This window comes from Cydia pomonella, chromosome 7, assembly GCF_033807575.1.
Source record: "Cydia pomonella isolate Wapato2018A chromosome 7, ilCydPomo1, whole genome shotgun sequence".
Lineage (NCBI taxonomy): Eukaryota > Metazoa > Arthropoda > Insecta > Lepidoptera > Tortricidae > Cydia > Cydia pomonella.
Genome location: NC_084709.1, coordinates 21,620,534 through 21,635,092, shown reverse-complemented (window position 1 = coordinate 21,635,092; position 14,559 = coordinate 21,620,534). Strand labels below are relative to the sequence as shown.

The window sequence follows — 14,559 nt, the reverse complement described above, 5'->3', positions numbered from 1 at the left end:
AAATATTGTAATAAAATCTTACACAGCGCAGGTATATATTATATAAAAGATAGATTCATAGAAATATATACTTACATAGAAAACACCAATAACTCAGGAACAAACATATGTGATGAACACACAAATAAATGGCCTTACCAGGTTTCGAACCCGGTACCTCCTACTTCGTAAACAGAGTCACTATAGACTTAGTTAGGAGGTCGTTAAACATAAAATAGCATGCAATATAAAATATTATTTAGCTTACTGCAAATTACACGACGTCAACACTAGCACTACCATCACTAACACTTAATATTGTTCAGCATGCTCAACGACTATTCACGCGTGGAACTATTTTTGAGATACATTATGTCGTTTTACACATATGCAGCACAGATTGGAGCATCCTTGCGCCGAGCGTCTTGTATAATGGCTATTTAGGTTACTAGTACTTGGAGTAAACCATCACACCAATGGATATCAACATATCATACTTAGACCATCCCTGGTCATTATCCCTATTATGCTTGAATATTAGCATTTTTATCGTCTTTTGAGCGTCGGCGTCTAGTCAGCGCTATGGAAAATAGCGTCACTGCGTAGTTACGCCAACGTCACGTCGTTCAGCAGCCATAGAATCGACTAGACGCCGAGGTATCTTTTCGGCAGCAAAGGAATTGGTTAAAACAGTAGGCAGGTTATTACTAAATTAATTTCTAGGTACATCCTTGCTGCGCGACATGTGTTTTCTCCAAGAACCAAAAACGATACTTACGACACTGATTTTCCGGTATGCACCTGCCGTACTTGTCCCTCCAGTATCCCTTGTCGCACCTGCAACCGCTCAGGCACTTCGGTTTCGCGGGGCAACTCCATTTCTTGCCGATGTCGTCGCAAGTCTGGTTGCCAACGCAGTTATAGTAGCATTGCTCATAGTGCTCGTTTTTACCGCATTTTTTTGCTGCGGATTACCATAAAATATTTACCTCAATATTTATAAAACTAACCTCATAAAAACTCGTTATGTTTTGTCTCTTTCTAACAAACGGAAATATTATATTTACGGATAGGGACAAACGATTATCAACTGTTTGATTGATTAGATAGACGTATATGAATAACGCTATTAGTTTTGAATCTACTTTTAAACTTATTTCAAAATTTGTACCAGCTCCATCGATTCTATCCGAGCAATGCTATTAACCAATACTTGGAGTAAACCGTTGCATCCATGGGTTTCAACAGCTTATAGACCATCCTTGAAATAAACTTTGAATGTAATGGTTATTCATGGTGCAATAAACGATTAAGATAATTATGATTATGACCTCCCACATTAGCGTCTTTTGAGCATCGGTGTCTAGTCAGCGATATGGAAAATGGCGTCACTGCAAAGTTGCGCCAAGTTTGCATCGTTCAACAGCCAGCCGTCGTTAAAATAGTCGGCAGGTTATTACTAAATTAAATTCTCGGTACATCCTTGCTGCGCGACGTTTTCTCCAAGAACCAAAAACGATACTTACGACACTGATCTTCCGGTATGCACCTGCCGTTCTTGTCCCTCCAGTATCCGTCGTCGCACCTGCAACCGCTCAAGCACTTCGGTTTCGCGGGGCAATTCCATTTTTTGCCGATGTCGTCGCAAGTCTGGTTGCCGCCGCAGTTATAGTAGCATTGCTCATAGTGCTCGTTTTTACCGCATTTTTTTGCTGCGGATTACCATAAAACATTTGCCCTCATATTCATAAAACTTAGCAACCTCTTAAAAACTTCTGTTATGTTTTCTCTCTTTCTAATAAACGGAAATATTATATTGACGCATAGGAAAGTAACGATTATAAACTGATTGATTTGATAGACGTATATGAATAAGTAACCAGCTTCATTAGCTATTATATATACATAGACGGACAGACGTATATGAATGTGTACCAACTCCATCGTTTTATCCGATACAGATAATAATGATTATAAAAAGTATACATCAAATAATATTTTTTGTAGATATTTTTTTGTAAATTAGTATGAGTATTTTTTGATACTGTGTCACGTTAAAGAGTTATTTCCGCTAAGAAAGAGCTTTACAGCTTCGCCCTTGGCGCAAACTTTTTGTAAAAGTCTAGTTTCCTAGTAACCAAACAATACATAATCCGATAAATTTTAGTATCCCAAAAAAGACCAGTATTATTAGATATTAGTAACTTTTTACTAAAGTTCTTGGTACCTATATGAAATCAAACTGATCCCGAGCTAGGATAATTCCAGGAAAAGTGGTATAATAAATAGGGTCTTACGGCATTTATCCTTGGGGACACATTGTTTGGCATCATTCCGTACCTCTCCGTCCTTGCACACACAGCCTGGCTTACATCTAGGATCACCATATTCTGGGTTTCGCATGCAGAGAATCACAGCGGGGTCAATGCCACATTCTTGAGGAGGGCAGATTGCAGGACAAGGATCATACTGTTCGTTGTATGGACACGACAGTGCTGTAAATCAAAAATAAGGTATAATCCCGTCAAAAACATTTTCATGTAAAATATTGCCAAGACGAAACTCGTACTGTCAAAAAGTTATCAGATCTCTTGTAAAGCCAAGCTTCTTAATCTACAAGCCCTAACTTCACAAACTCTTTAGTCAAAATATATGGCTTGGCTGTTTCGCTACCGTCACATGAGCTTAAGCTGAAAAATGTATTCGATTAGTTTTTATTATACAATACTTCTTGTAGTAACGAAACAGCCAAGCCACATATCGGGTGTGGCCTGTAACAGGAGCAAAAAATTAAACTGTAGACTGTACTTCTCAAACTGACCAACATTAGTTCAGCGACTTTTAAAAACTATGAAGAATCTATTTAGACTTCCTATTTTTCATACATTGCGTCTTAGAATAAACTTTAAAGTATGCTAAAAATCAAAATACAAGTCATTTTTAAAAGTTGCTGAACAAATGTTGATCAGTTTGAGGAGTACAGCCTACGGTTTAATTTTTTGCTCGTGTTACAGGCCACACCCGGTATTTTGACTAAGGTGTAGAGTTTGATTCCCCATACAAAATTCCATCCCCCTTTTCACTCCTTCAGGGACTAAATGTTTCAGGATTTTGAATTTTGTTGTTGTTTCTGTTCTAATACTATCCTATGTACCAAATTTCAGCTTCCTAGGACTTCCTAGGATTTCATAAAACATAAAAAATGCAAAGCGGTTGAGCACCCCCTTGTAGTTGAGGTAAAAGTTACAAAAATTTGGTGTATTTTATCAGCATAATAAGTGTAACAAAATAAGAGGGCGCCACGTCTGTAACAAAAAAAGGTTTTTTGTACCACCCTACTTCATAGGTAGAAAAGGCAAGGCAACATTACGTTTTTCGCAATTTTTCTTCAGCACACAAGTTCCTGTAGCGTTTCTGTAATAGTTGTCAGCACACCGGCATCCCGGTTTGCACTCAGGGTCGCCCGGCTTCGGCGGTGCCTTGCATCTGATAAGCGCTTCGTTGACGTTGCACTTCTTGGGTGGGCAGGGCGCGGGGCATTCGTCGTATACCTCGTTTAGCCCGCATTTTGCTAAAAATGTATTTAAAATGGTGACTTTAAAACAATGCGACTAGGATACAAGTACTAAGCATTATCAGTGTAGTACAGTCAGCATTAAAAGTAGTGGATGAAACAACGTGCCAAAAGTGTCTGATATTCCGGATAACTTTTCCATGTATAGACAAATTTCTAAAATTCGGGCTCAAAAGTATATATTTTACAGTCTTAGTTGTTCTATATTAAATACATCACTTTTTGTTAAGCTGTTACAGAATGGTATATACTTATGAAACATTATTTGATCCGCTACTTTTGATGCTGACTGTACCTAGTTGAAAAAAAAAGCTTTCCCTAAATAGTAGTAAACGATAAAACCATAGAAAAAAATCCTAAATTTAAGTACCTGGGTAGCATAATCACCAACAACTCCAGATGTACACAAGATATCACTGCAAGAATAGCCATGGCAAAGAAGGCGTTTAATGAAAAGAAGTACCTATTTAAAGCCAGAATATCTGCTAACACCAGGAAAAAGTTAATAAAAGTCTATATCTGGAGCATAGCATTATACGGTAGCGAAACGTGGACGATGCTTCAAGAGACAGAAAACGCCTTGAAGCTTTTGAAATGTGGTGCTAGCGGCGTATGGAGAAAATAAGCTGGACAGAAAAAGTAACCAACGAGGAGGTCTTAAATAGAGTTCGAGAAAAGCGGTGCCTATTGAGAACCATCGAAAGTAGAAGAGGAAACATGTTGGGACACCTGTTACGACACAACGAATTCGTCAAGCCCATCATAGAAGAGAAAGTAGAAGAAAGGAGAAATAGAGGAAAGCCAAGAAGGGAATACATGGATCAAGTGAAGGAGATAGTGAACGTCGTGTCGTATCAGGCCGTCAAGGAAGAGGCCAAAGAAAGGCATGCCTGGAGATTGCTTCACAGACAAGAGCGCAGCTCTTAAATTTATGATGATGACCTAGTTGAAAGCGATCATTTACTTTCATTACAAAAACAAACTGAAGATAATGTACGAGACGGTACGAGTAAATGACATCTGTCAAAAGGTCATAATTTAATGTCAGTACAGAAATCACTTCTTATCTAAGCACAAACAATAACTGTATATGAATTTAAGATTAAAATATACATGTGTAATGTAGTAGTTGGAAGAGTGGAAATAAAGTTCTCTATTTTATATTTAAAATATGTTTCATTAGCGTCTTAAAGGTAATTCAAATGAAAATATCTAGAGATGAAAATATTCATTGTTATAAATATTGCGTGCTCTTGCTAAGTAATACACAAATCCAGATCCAAATATGATATACATAGTTACAGACCGATTGCAATATTATCGATATTCTGAAAAGTATTTGAGTACATTATATATGCCCAGGCGAGAAAGCAGCTGGATGGTTGGTTTTGTGACCAACAACACGGGTTTTTGCAAAAGCGGTCAACCACATCAAATCTGATTAATACTGTCATGTTAATATCCAATAACTTGGATCAAAGAAGGCAAGTAGATGTTGCCTACTTTGACTTCCAAAAAGTGTTCGACAGAGTGGATTGCGATATTTTACTTAAAAACTGTCTATGGCCGGATTTACTGCACATCTTCTTCAGTTTGTAGCCAGTTAGGCTCTCTGGTAGGCACCTCTCAGATAGGCACCAGTACATACATTTTAATGGCTGCAGATCTACTCCATTCGTAGTCACTTCTGGTATTGGGCAGGGAAGTAATATAGGCCCGTTAATGTTCCTAATTCTCATAAATGACATGCCAACAGAAATTAAGTTCTCGACCTGTCTGTTATTTGCTGATGATTTCAGATTAGCTCTTCCGATTAACCCTTTCTGTACGGGTGACAACCAGAGTTGCCAATTAGGCATCATCACTGTAGTACGGGTGTCAACTATAGTTGATCGAAACAAGGACGAGGTTTGAAATTTTTTTTCAACTAACTTAGACCTTATATGTTGGTAATAACGATGATATTTAGTAGTAGCATTAGTATAGATTCAAAGAAAAAAATGGCAAAACATTCTGGTAGATGGCGTTAAAACAAATATTTATTTAAAAATCCCGCATTTTTTCTGTCAACTGGGGTTGACACCCGTACTCCACGAGTGCAGAAAAAGTAACTCAATATGGCGGCAAATAGTGTTGTTTTATATTTCATCGAGTTTTAGTAGTTAAGCTAGTTGCAAGTGTTATAGTTGTAAATTTCGTGATTTATAGAATAATTATAAAAAAAAGTTATAAAATTGGATTATATTATAGTGTATGGTAATAAATAATAATAATATGTTCTTAAGATTAAAATAGTAATGATCTCTGCTACACTTTCTTATTTTTACCCTTGAGCAGTACAGATAAATATCGACATCTGTATCGATAGGTGCACTTCACTATTTTATTCAAATGGCAGTCGTGTTTTTATGTTGCGCTAAAACGGTTGATATTTTTGCATTTTGTTAATAATTATTATCTTTTCAAGGCCTTGTTCTATTCAAAATATCATAAACTAATATTTACAAAACTAACAATAGTTAAAATCGCTTGTAGTAACTTACATTTATACTTTTTTTAGTGAGAGATATTACGCGTGAAATATAAAGTACTAGTGATTATAAGTGCAATAAGTGAGTAGTTATCAAAAGTGCATAATGTTTTTAATGTGTGTACAAAATTTCAACCGCACAGCTGTTATATTTCAGAAAATACACGTAAGTGAAAATATGTCTAACCGCCGACTCTCGCAAAGACATGCCCGTATTGAGGCGGTGCTAGGCGTTCCAAGTCCCCGTACAGAAAGGGTTAACGATATGAATGATCCCACGTTACTTCAGCTTGATATAGAAGCAACTTGTAGTTGGGCATCAAAAAATAGCCTTACCCTTAACAAAGACAAATGCTCGGTAATGACATACGCCCGTGTTCGCAAGCCTATAATCTATCAATACACTCTTCAGAGCAAACGTATGAAACGAACCAATTAAATAAAAGACCTTGGTGTCTCGTTTGATTCTCAACTAACATTTAACCCACACAATACATAGTCAACGTTAGTAACGAGCCTAGAAGATGTCTGGGATTCATCATTCGGCAAGCTAAACCATTTTCCAATCAGCACGCCATTTCCATCTTGTATAACGCTTACGTGCGTAGCAAGCTGGAGACGAATGCCATCATTTGGAGCCCCCATGAGCAGCAATACCTGCTTCTATTGAAAAGAGTGCATCGTTTGTGCGATTTCTATATAAGAAAATATACGGCGTATACCCTTTCCTATACCCAACGCTCTTCATATATGGTATGATAAACTATAAATCCCTTGAAGCCCGAAGAAACATATACTTAATTAAATATAAAACGTGGACAATTAACAAATTCCCAGCTGTTAGCACAAATATCGTTGCGCGTTCCCCGTCTATCAACGAAACAACTGCGTACTCGGCGTCGCGATCTGTACCCCTAGTGTAATTTTAGTCGATAGCGAAACGTGACGTACGCGTTTGCGTTAAGTCTCATTTTGTATGGGTTTTTGAACAGCGCGCCAAGCGGGACGTTTTGGAAAGTCAAAAATCTCATACAAAATGACACTTAACGCAAACGCGTACGTCACGTTTCGCTGTCGAAAATATTTACACTAGGGGTACTGTTCGCCATCCCTCCTACGAGCACGCACGCGCTCGCCTCCTCTCCGCTGCACCACGCGTTGAAATTGATAAATGACATACTGGACAGACAAGCAGCTTGACATTTTCTTCTCAGACACTCAATTTTTAAGTGCGTCATCGCGTTACTTGGAAAGTATTTTAACCCCTAGCTCTGTTGTAAAATCTGTGACATAATGTTAATAATCGTTTGTTATTATGGTCAGTTTATATTATGATGTATTATTTATTTTGTTGGTGTGAATTTAATTTTTACTGTGAAATAATGATGATTGGTGTAAATTTCGTTTGGATTATTTGTACTGTAATATTTGTTAATATAAAAAATAGTCATTATTTAATGTGACATACATAATGATGACAATTTAATGGTATTTCATAATGAAATAATAATATAATATGTAATTAAATATTTGATAAAATATAATATTAGAGTGTATAATCACGTGAAAATACAATTACATATTAATAACAACACTATTAGCACGTAAGGTTTATCTGTAAGTGCTGGTATATATGTATAACAATAAAAAATACTTATTATTTATACACGGTGCTCACGAGGAACCCAAAAGATTTTGACAGTGTATTACTAATCACATTTAGAGACTAAAATGTCATATAAACTTTTCTGGATTTCGCCTAGTTTCAGAGTTAATACCAATGTAAAAAAAACATCTTCTTATCGTAACTTAGTGCAAAACGTCTTTTTGATCGCGATGATGTCATTATGGGGCGTAGTCTAAATATCCTTATTGATAGATGACAAAAAGTGACAAGTAACCTTTGCAAGTACTAGTTTTTACAAAAAAAAAATCGTAAAAAATATTTTCAGTGCCAGTTTTACCATAACATTAACTTTTTATGTACAAATACGTTTAAAATAAGAAAAAAAAAACAAAAAAAAAATTTAGTGACTCATATAACATTTTTTCCTTTGTTTGGCCTCAGAAGTACGTGGTTAAAATCTTTCGGGTTCCTCGTGAGCACCGTGTATTTAAATGAGTATACATTTTAATACGTATTTCGCTAAAGATTCGTACACAATGACCACCCAAAATACTTTTCCAGGCACTAAATAACCACAATACTATTAGTTACGACTAATTTCGATAGCCTCCCGTACTTTTCTTTAGTTACATGCCGAGCAATTTCGACTTAAAATACGTGAGAGACCCGTTCTAATATATATTTAATAAATTCATAGGTACTCGTTAAATACATCATTAAGCACTCACAGGGGCATTCTTTTTCAGGAACACATTTTCCTTTGCCATCCCGCAGATAACCTTTAACGCAGATGCACCCCTTGATACAAGCGCTTGGGATCGGGTCTATACATATTACTGGTTGTCCAATCTGACTGCAGTTTCTGTGACCACATCCTCCGTTTATGCAAGAGCTGAATTGTTCGTGAAGACCACACATAGGTGCTAAAATTAAGATAAGGGCATCAAGTCAATATCATATAAACATATAAGGCATTATAAAAATGCTATTGGACTGTAGGCCAAACAAGATTCGGTAGGTAGTGGTAGAATAGCTTTGCGATCCTAACGAAAAAACAGTACTTTTTCTATGAAATTTCAATTAGGGAGAAAACGGTTTCCACTAACTAAATTTTAATAAATCACTTTGATTTGTATGTCGATCGCTTCAGCATAATATATTTTAGGTTTATAAGTTTCGCTTAATTTTTTTTTTTTGCAAATTATTTAGATGGAAATTCATTTTAACGGAAAATATTTAGGAGTTGAAAAACATTTTCTCTTTTTGTATGCCGACTACGTGCTATATTTCTCTCTTAAATATTTTCAAAAGTTTAGGATATTAGAAGCTAAACTATCAATATCATAGAATGTTCTTTAATCTCTAAAATTACGAAACATTGTTATTGTTACTCACTGCAATCCTTTGGTAAGACGCATTGCTTTAGATTTATGTCATACACGAAGCCCTTTTTACACTCGCAACCATTAGGTTTGCAAGGTATGCGTGGGCAAATGGGACGTATAACCGAATAAGTAGTACAAGTATTTCCACAATGATATCCACATCCTTTCTCTGCGTTAGGATCGCCGCCACAACCTGTATCCAAAATTATGTTTAGTACTTTATTTTCTTTTTTTACTCCCTTATTCATAAACGTCTACTAAAGTTGACAAGCCGATAATAATCGTTTGTCCCTTTCCATCATACCGATTCGTCGAAAAGGGACAAACGATTATTAGCGGCTTGTCATTTTTAGTAGACGTTTATGAATATTAAGGGGGTAAGTGTGTATGAAATGCATTATTCGTTTCTGCCCGTCTTTGCTTGCGTGCAATTGGTCGGGAAATCGTTAAAACTATACCTTAATTTATTGACTTTAAAAAAATGAAATAATAGGATAATCATGGAATTAAGTATACAATTTAATAGCTATATAATATTCAAAAGTAAACTAAAGAACCATGTACTTGGTAACTATATCTATGGATTTATGCTGAATGACTCATCCATGTGGTTATTATACTAGAATACACTCAAGAATTTTTTTTTTTTTAACTAAACCAAATACTTACCACACTGGTCCTTAGGGACACAAGTTCCATTATCAGCTCGCAGATATCCATCGGCGCAGACGCAGCCCTTGATACACCCGCCAGGAGGTGGGTCCACACATAATATTGGTCCGCCGAGTTCGCTACAATTTCTGTGGCCGCAATATCCGTTGATGCAAGAGCTCAGTACCTCGTTAATTCCACATGTGGGTGCTAAAAGATAAAATAAATATTTATTTCGTGTAAAATCTGGTTTGTGCCTTATCTTGTCGGTATGACCATTTGGTAGACATTTCATTACATCCATCTGCTCGTCGCTTCGCTGGGTAAAACTTTATCCAAAATAAAGCAAATGAGTGGCACGTCTTGAGCGTCATTCAGTTTTCGGTCAGTTTTTCCTAGTTAATGTAAAGAGTCCTTTTTCTTGGATCTCTGAGAAATTTGTTATATTGAAAGATTGCAGACTCATTACTATTATCTAGTGAAGCGTAATAGGACAGACAGCCTTTTCCCGGGTTTATATTAACGGAATATCCGAAGATAAAAAGTAAAAAGTTCATGTTGTCAGCCGTTTTATGTTATCCGACGGGCCTAGCGACATGCAGATTATATTTTGTTTCGAGGTATTTAAAGAAAATAAATGTATCACTAGTTAAATAACTTCATTACAAACGTGACGCTTAACGCCTGAATAAATAATGCCAAAATGAAACAGCAGCTTAACAGTTCCATACAACTAATAAACAACACACTTGTCTTATAACTACTATATTATTGCAAAAATCTTTAATACAAGTACATTCATTTGATAAATGTATATTTAACGGCAATCATCATCGGATAAAATTTGTAGTGGTATAATAATATCTAGTAGATTGTTAACCAAGGGAGGAAAGCCATTCATTTCTGTCGAGGTAGTTTGGCGCTCGAACGTAGTGAGTTAGACACTGTGCTTTTCATTTCGAATACGAGGAAAGTAAAATACATACTGTGTATTAAAAAAAGACTAAATATTAAGTTACTTTTTGAGGGTACTTTCAATTAACAATTTAGGTAAAAGTATCGTTATTAGACATTAAATAATTATAATTAGACAAGAAATACAAAAAAAATAATACAAAAAGCTGGAATCTCCCATTAAGTACAAAAAGTATGGATCGGAGTATGATCCAATTATGCGAAAGAAAATTGATAAATTCAGGACCTCGACAGTTTAAGATAACGAAGAACTTCTGATATTAATTTAAAAAAATATTAGTACTTACTGCAATCCTTTGGCCTGACGCATTTTTTGATATTCGAATCATAAAAGTAACCATCCTTGCATTTACAGCCATTGTATATGCATCCAATAGGGCAAAGTCCTGGTGGTTTACCAACGTCAGAACACTTTTGGTTGCAATAACTACCACAACCTTGTTCGGCGTTGTCATCGCCACCACATGCTGTAAAATGAAAAGAAAATAATTAAAAACAAAAAAACAGCCAAGAGCATTTCGGGTCATGTTCAGTGTAGGGTTCCATTACCCGTCCGTCACAATATCCGCCTAGCTATGTAAGTATTATAACAAGCAAAAGGGACATTCATAGCTCTTTTTACGACCTACGGTTTTTACTAAGACGTTAAGGTTTTTTGCGACAATTCAAAATCGGCTTAACTGATTATATCCGGTATAGTTTTAAGTGACTGTCTTTATTAAGCGCTACTTTCACGAATTTTGTCATGTTTTTGGATTCATGGACCCATTTTTTTCCGGAGTGATTATTTTCTAAAGTATTCATTTAATCAAAAAACGGTCGTTAAAGTCTTGTATTCATTTTGTGATTTGGTATAAGTAGGTATGTACATATAATATTTGTAGAATTTCCTCGATTCCTTCAAGATCCCATCATAGGACGATGAGACTAAACAACAACTATAATAATGGCACTAAATATGTACGAAACAGCTAAATACACTCAATTCAATTCAATTCAACTCAATTTATATCGGCCTGCTCAATGTCAGACAAATGAGCAACTTGTGCATTATAGGTCTCATAGAAAGAGTTGGAGATCTCTTTTTTGCTTCTAAATATTTATAGCTACTTACATGGACAATCGCCTGATGGGATGCAGGTACCATCATCAGCTCGTAGTAAGCCGCCTTTGCAGATGCATCCTGGCTTGCACTTATCACAGTTTAATGGGTAACCCAATTCAGAGCATCGTCTCACCATACAACTGCTGCAATTGGAGTATTCTTCGTTTTTAGGGCATATTGGGGGGTTCACTGTGGATAATACATAGTTATTTGTAAAACAAATATGACATGTTAGTAATTTCAAACAGATGTTGATATTCTAAAACACCAGCCAATGTGAGTTTTATACAACGACTGGACCAGTACCCCTAGTGGAAATAAATTCGATTTCGAAACGTGACGTACGCGTTTGCGTTTAGTCTCATTTTGTATTGGATTTAGAAAGAGCGCGCCAAGCGGGACGTTTTGGAAACTCAAAATCCTATACAAAATAAGACTTAACGCAAACGCGTTCGTCACGTTATGATGTCGATCAAATTTACACTAGGGGTACTGGTGTGTAAATAAAAATAGTGTGGTTTGTCTGACTTCTAATATAAAGTGAATTCAGATAAATTTTGCAATACTTTACTTTGAGAAGGTAAAGTATCTCCAGAAATCACACAATAATTCTTTAAATAAAATTAGAGATCTGGAGTTGACGACAATCTGAATGTATTCGTATTTACTTACCTAAATACACCTTAATTTTATCTATGAACAAGAAAAAATGTAACTTACCATTGCATTGATTCTCTGGCACACAAGTTCCGTTTTTGGCTCTCAAGTAGCCCTTTACGCAAACGCATCCCTTGATGCAATATTTGGGGTCAATTTTTATGCAGGGCACCGGTTTGCCAAGTTGACTGCAGTTTCGTGGATCGCATCCTCCATTGATGCAAGAGCTGAATTGTTCATGAAGACCGCAAATAGGTGCTAAAATTAAGGTAATGAAATCTGATACTAATACTGATACTTGGGGTAACTCCCCGCCCGCTCCCCTCTCCCCGCTCCGAGTACAAGGGGGAGGCGACGTTGATACGTAATACGAAATAAACGATCTCTGAGAAAAATATTAGGTATATTGAGATATTGCCAAATCAATACCTATTAAGTATAATGAGGCAAGTGCAAAATTAGGATTTTGCAGGAGAACGATTAAAAGGTACAGTTGAACATAACTTTCTTATTTGTTAATTAGTTCCATAAAATTTCAGATTTATTCTAGCGAAATCTCTTCGATTACATATGTGTGCATTAATGGAATCCTAAAATTTATCGCAGCTTATGATATAAGATACTCCAGTATACGCATATTTTAGCAGAGCCAACAAGCACTCGATCCAGTATACATCAACATTTGACAATTTTGACGATAAAATGTTATTCAAAGTAAAATTTTATGTAATTTATTTATCAAAACATTTAATATTATCAAATAATTGTTATTTGTAATTTTGTAAAATTTGAATAAAAAAATAGTGCCAATCATTCGTTTTTACATTAGTAAACAGCAAAATAAGGTCTGAAAGTAAATGTTATTAAAAAACAAATACCTGTTTCTGTTTTCTCAGCAAATTATGTACTACATAAGCAAAAAATATGAAGTCCTTTATTGAAGTTAAATTCTTTGCGTTATTCGTCACAAACGGTATGCTTCGAACACTTTTCATCAGGTACCTTCAACATTTCTATCCTTATAGAAAAACTTCTATTTTTATAAAATAATCAATACTCACTGCAGTCCTCTTTCTTAACGCATTTTTTGATATTAGAATCATAAAAGTAACCATCCTTGCATTTGCAACCATTGTATATGCAACCTGGGGGGCAAATTTTTGGTGGTTTACCCACGTCAGAACACCTTTGGTTGCAATAAGTGCCACATCCTCGTATGGCGTTATCATCGCCGCCGCATGCTGTATGTAAAACGATACATAAATAATCTTTCATAGCAAACGAACCGAGTTAGTTTCAAAAGCAATTCTACGAGTAACTATAAAACACCTAAATCTCTGTAGTTGCATTAATATAAAAAGAACTACTTTCTAGAATCAAATAATAAAGGTCATTTTGTGATATCAGTTGAAAGATCATAATTACAATAATAATCACAATATCTGTTTCTTGTTTTAAAAACATTACATTATAGGCAAATCAGCAACTATAGTTATAGATCTCAACAAAAGAGTGTGCAAATTTTTTACTTTTTTATTTATCGGTACTTACATGGACACTGGTCAGATGTGATGCAGGTGCCATCATCGGCTCGTAACAAGCCGCCCTTACAAATGCATCCTGGCTTGCAATTATCACACTTCAATGGGAAACCCAGTTCAGAACATCGTGTCAACAAGCAACTGCTGCAGTTAGAGTATTCTTCGTTTTCTGGGCATCTTGGGGGGTGCGGGTAGTCTGTGCAAAATAGATACACATTAGGAAAGTAAGTCATTTGCTTCCAAACGAGTCAAGTGTTTTAAAACGAAGCAACTCAGTAGAAATAGTGTTTTCTTTGGTTTGACATAATTATGGAGGCTAACCTACGTATAAGCTCCGTTAAGTAGGTATGTAAAAAGACAGATAACACACAACCCTTTACCGGTGAAGATATGACCTCAAACTTAAACGCTTAATGTAGGGTAATTTTGAAAATTGCACATATCTACTGATTTAAAAGCTCTTTTTACTGTATCAGCGGTAAGCAAGATGCCTTACTAAGTATGAAGTGCTTTTGGTTTAGTTGATATTGGCTAT

General features: G+C 35.8%; 1 protein-coding gene across 6 annotated transcripts in view; it reads right to left on the bottom strand.

Moving 5' to 3' along the window:
* Positions 1–14,559, bottom strand: part of LOC133520141 (zonadhesin-like) — a 62,203-nt gene that overhangs the window by 39,506 nt on the left and 8,138 nt on the right. For 5 of the 6 annotated variants that reach the window (XM_061854482.1, XM_061854488.1, XM_061854487.1 and 2 more), the window contains exons 1-11: positions 13,545–13,838; positions 12,547–12,741; positions 11,836–12,015; positions 11,009–11,188; positions 9,765–9,956; positions 9,106–9,288; positions 8,439–8,633; positions 3,350–3,550; positions 2,277–2,474; positions 1,506–1,691; positions 758–943 (exon numbers count right to left, since the gene is read on the bottom strand). In XM_061854482.1, the coding sequence (XP_061710466.1) occupies positions 758–943; positions 1,506–1,691; positions 2,277–2,474; positions 3,350–3,550; positions 8,439–8,633; positions 9,106–9,288; positions 9,765–9,956; positions 11,009–11,188; positions 11,836–12,015; positions 12,547–12,741; positions 13,545–13,758 (2,110 nt within the window). In that variant the 5' untranslated portion in view covers positions 13,759–13,838. Of the gene's footprint in view, positions 1–757; positions 944–1,505; positions 1,692–2,276; positions 2,475–3,349; positions 3,551–8,438; positions 8,634–9,105; positions 9,289–9,764; positions 9,957–11,008; positions 11,189–11,835; positions 12,016–12,546; positions 12,742–13,544; positions 13,839–14,034; positions 14,221–14,559 lie in introns of those variants that run through there. The other variant, XM_061854489.1, reaches the window with a different exon arrangement.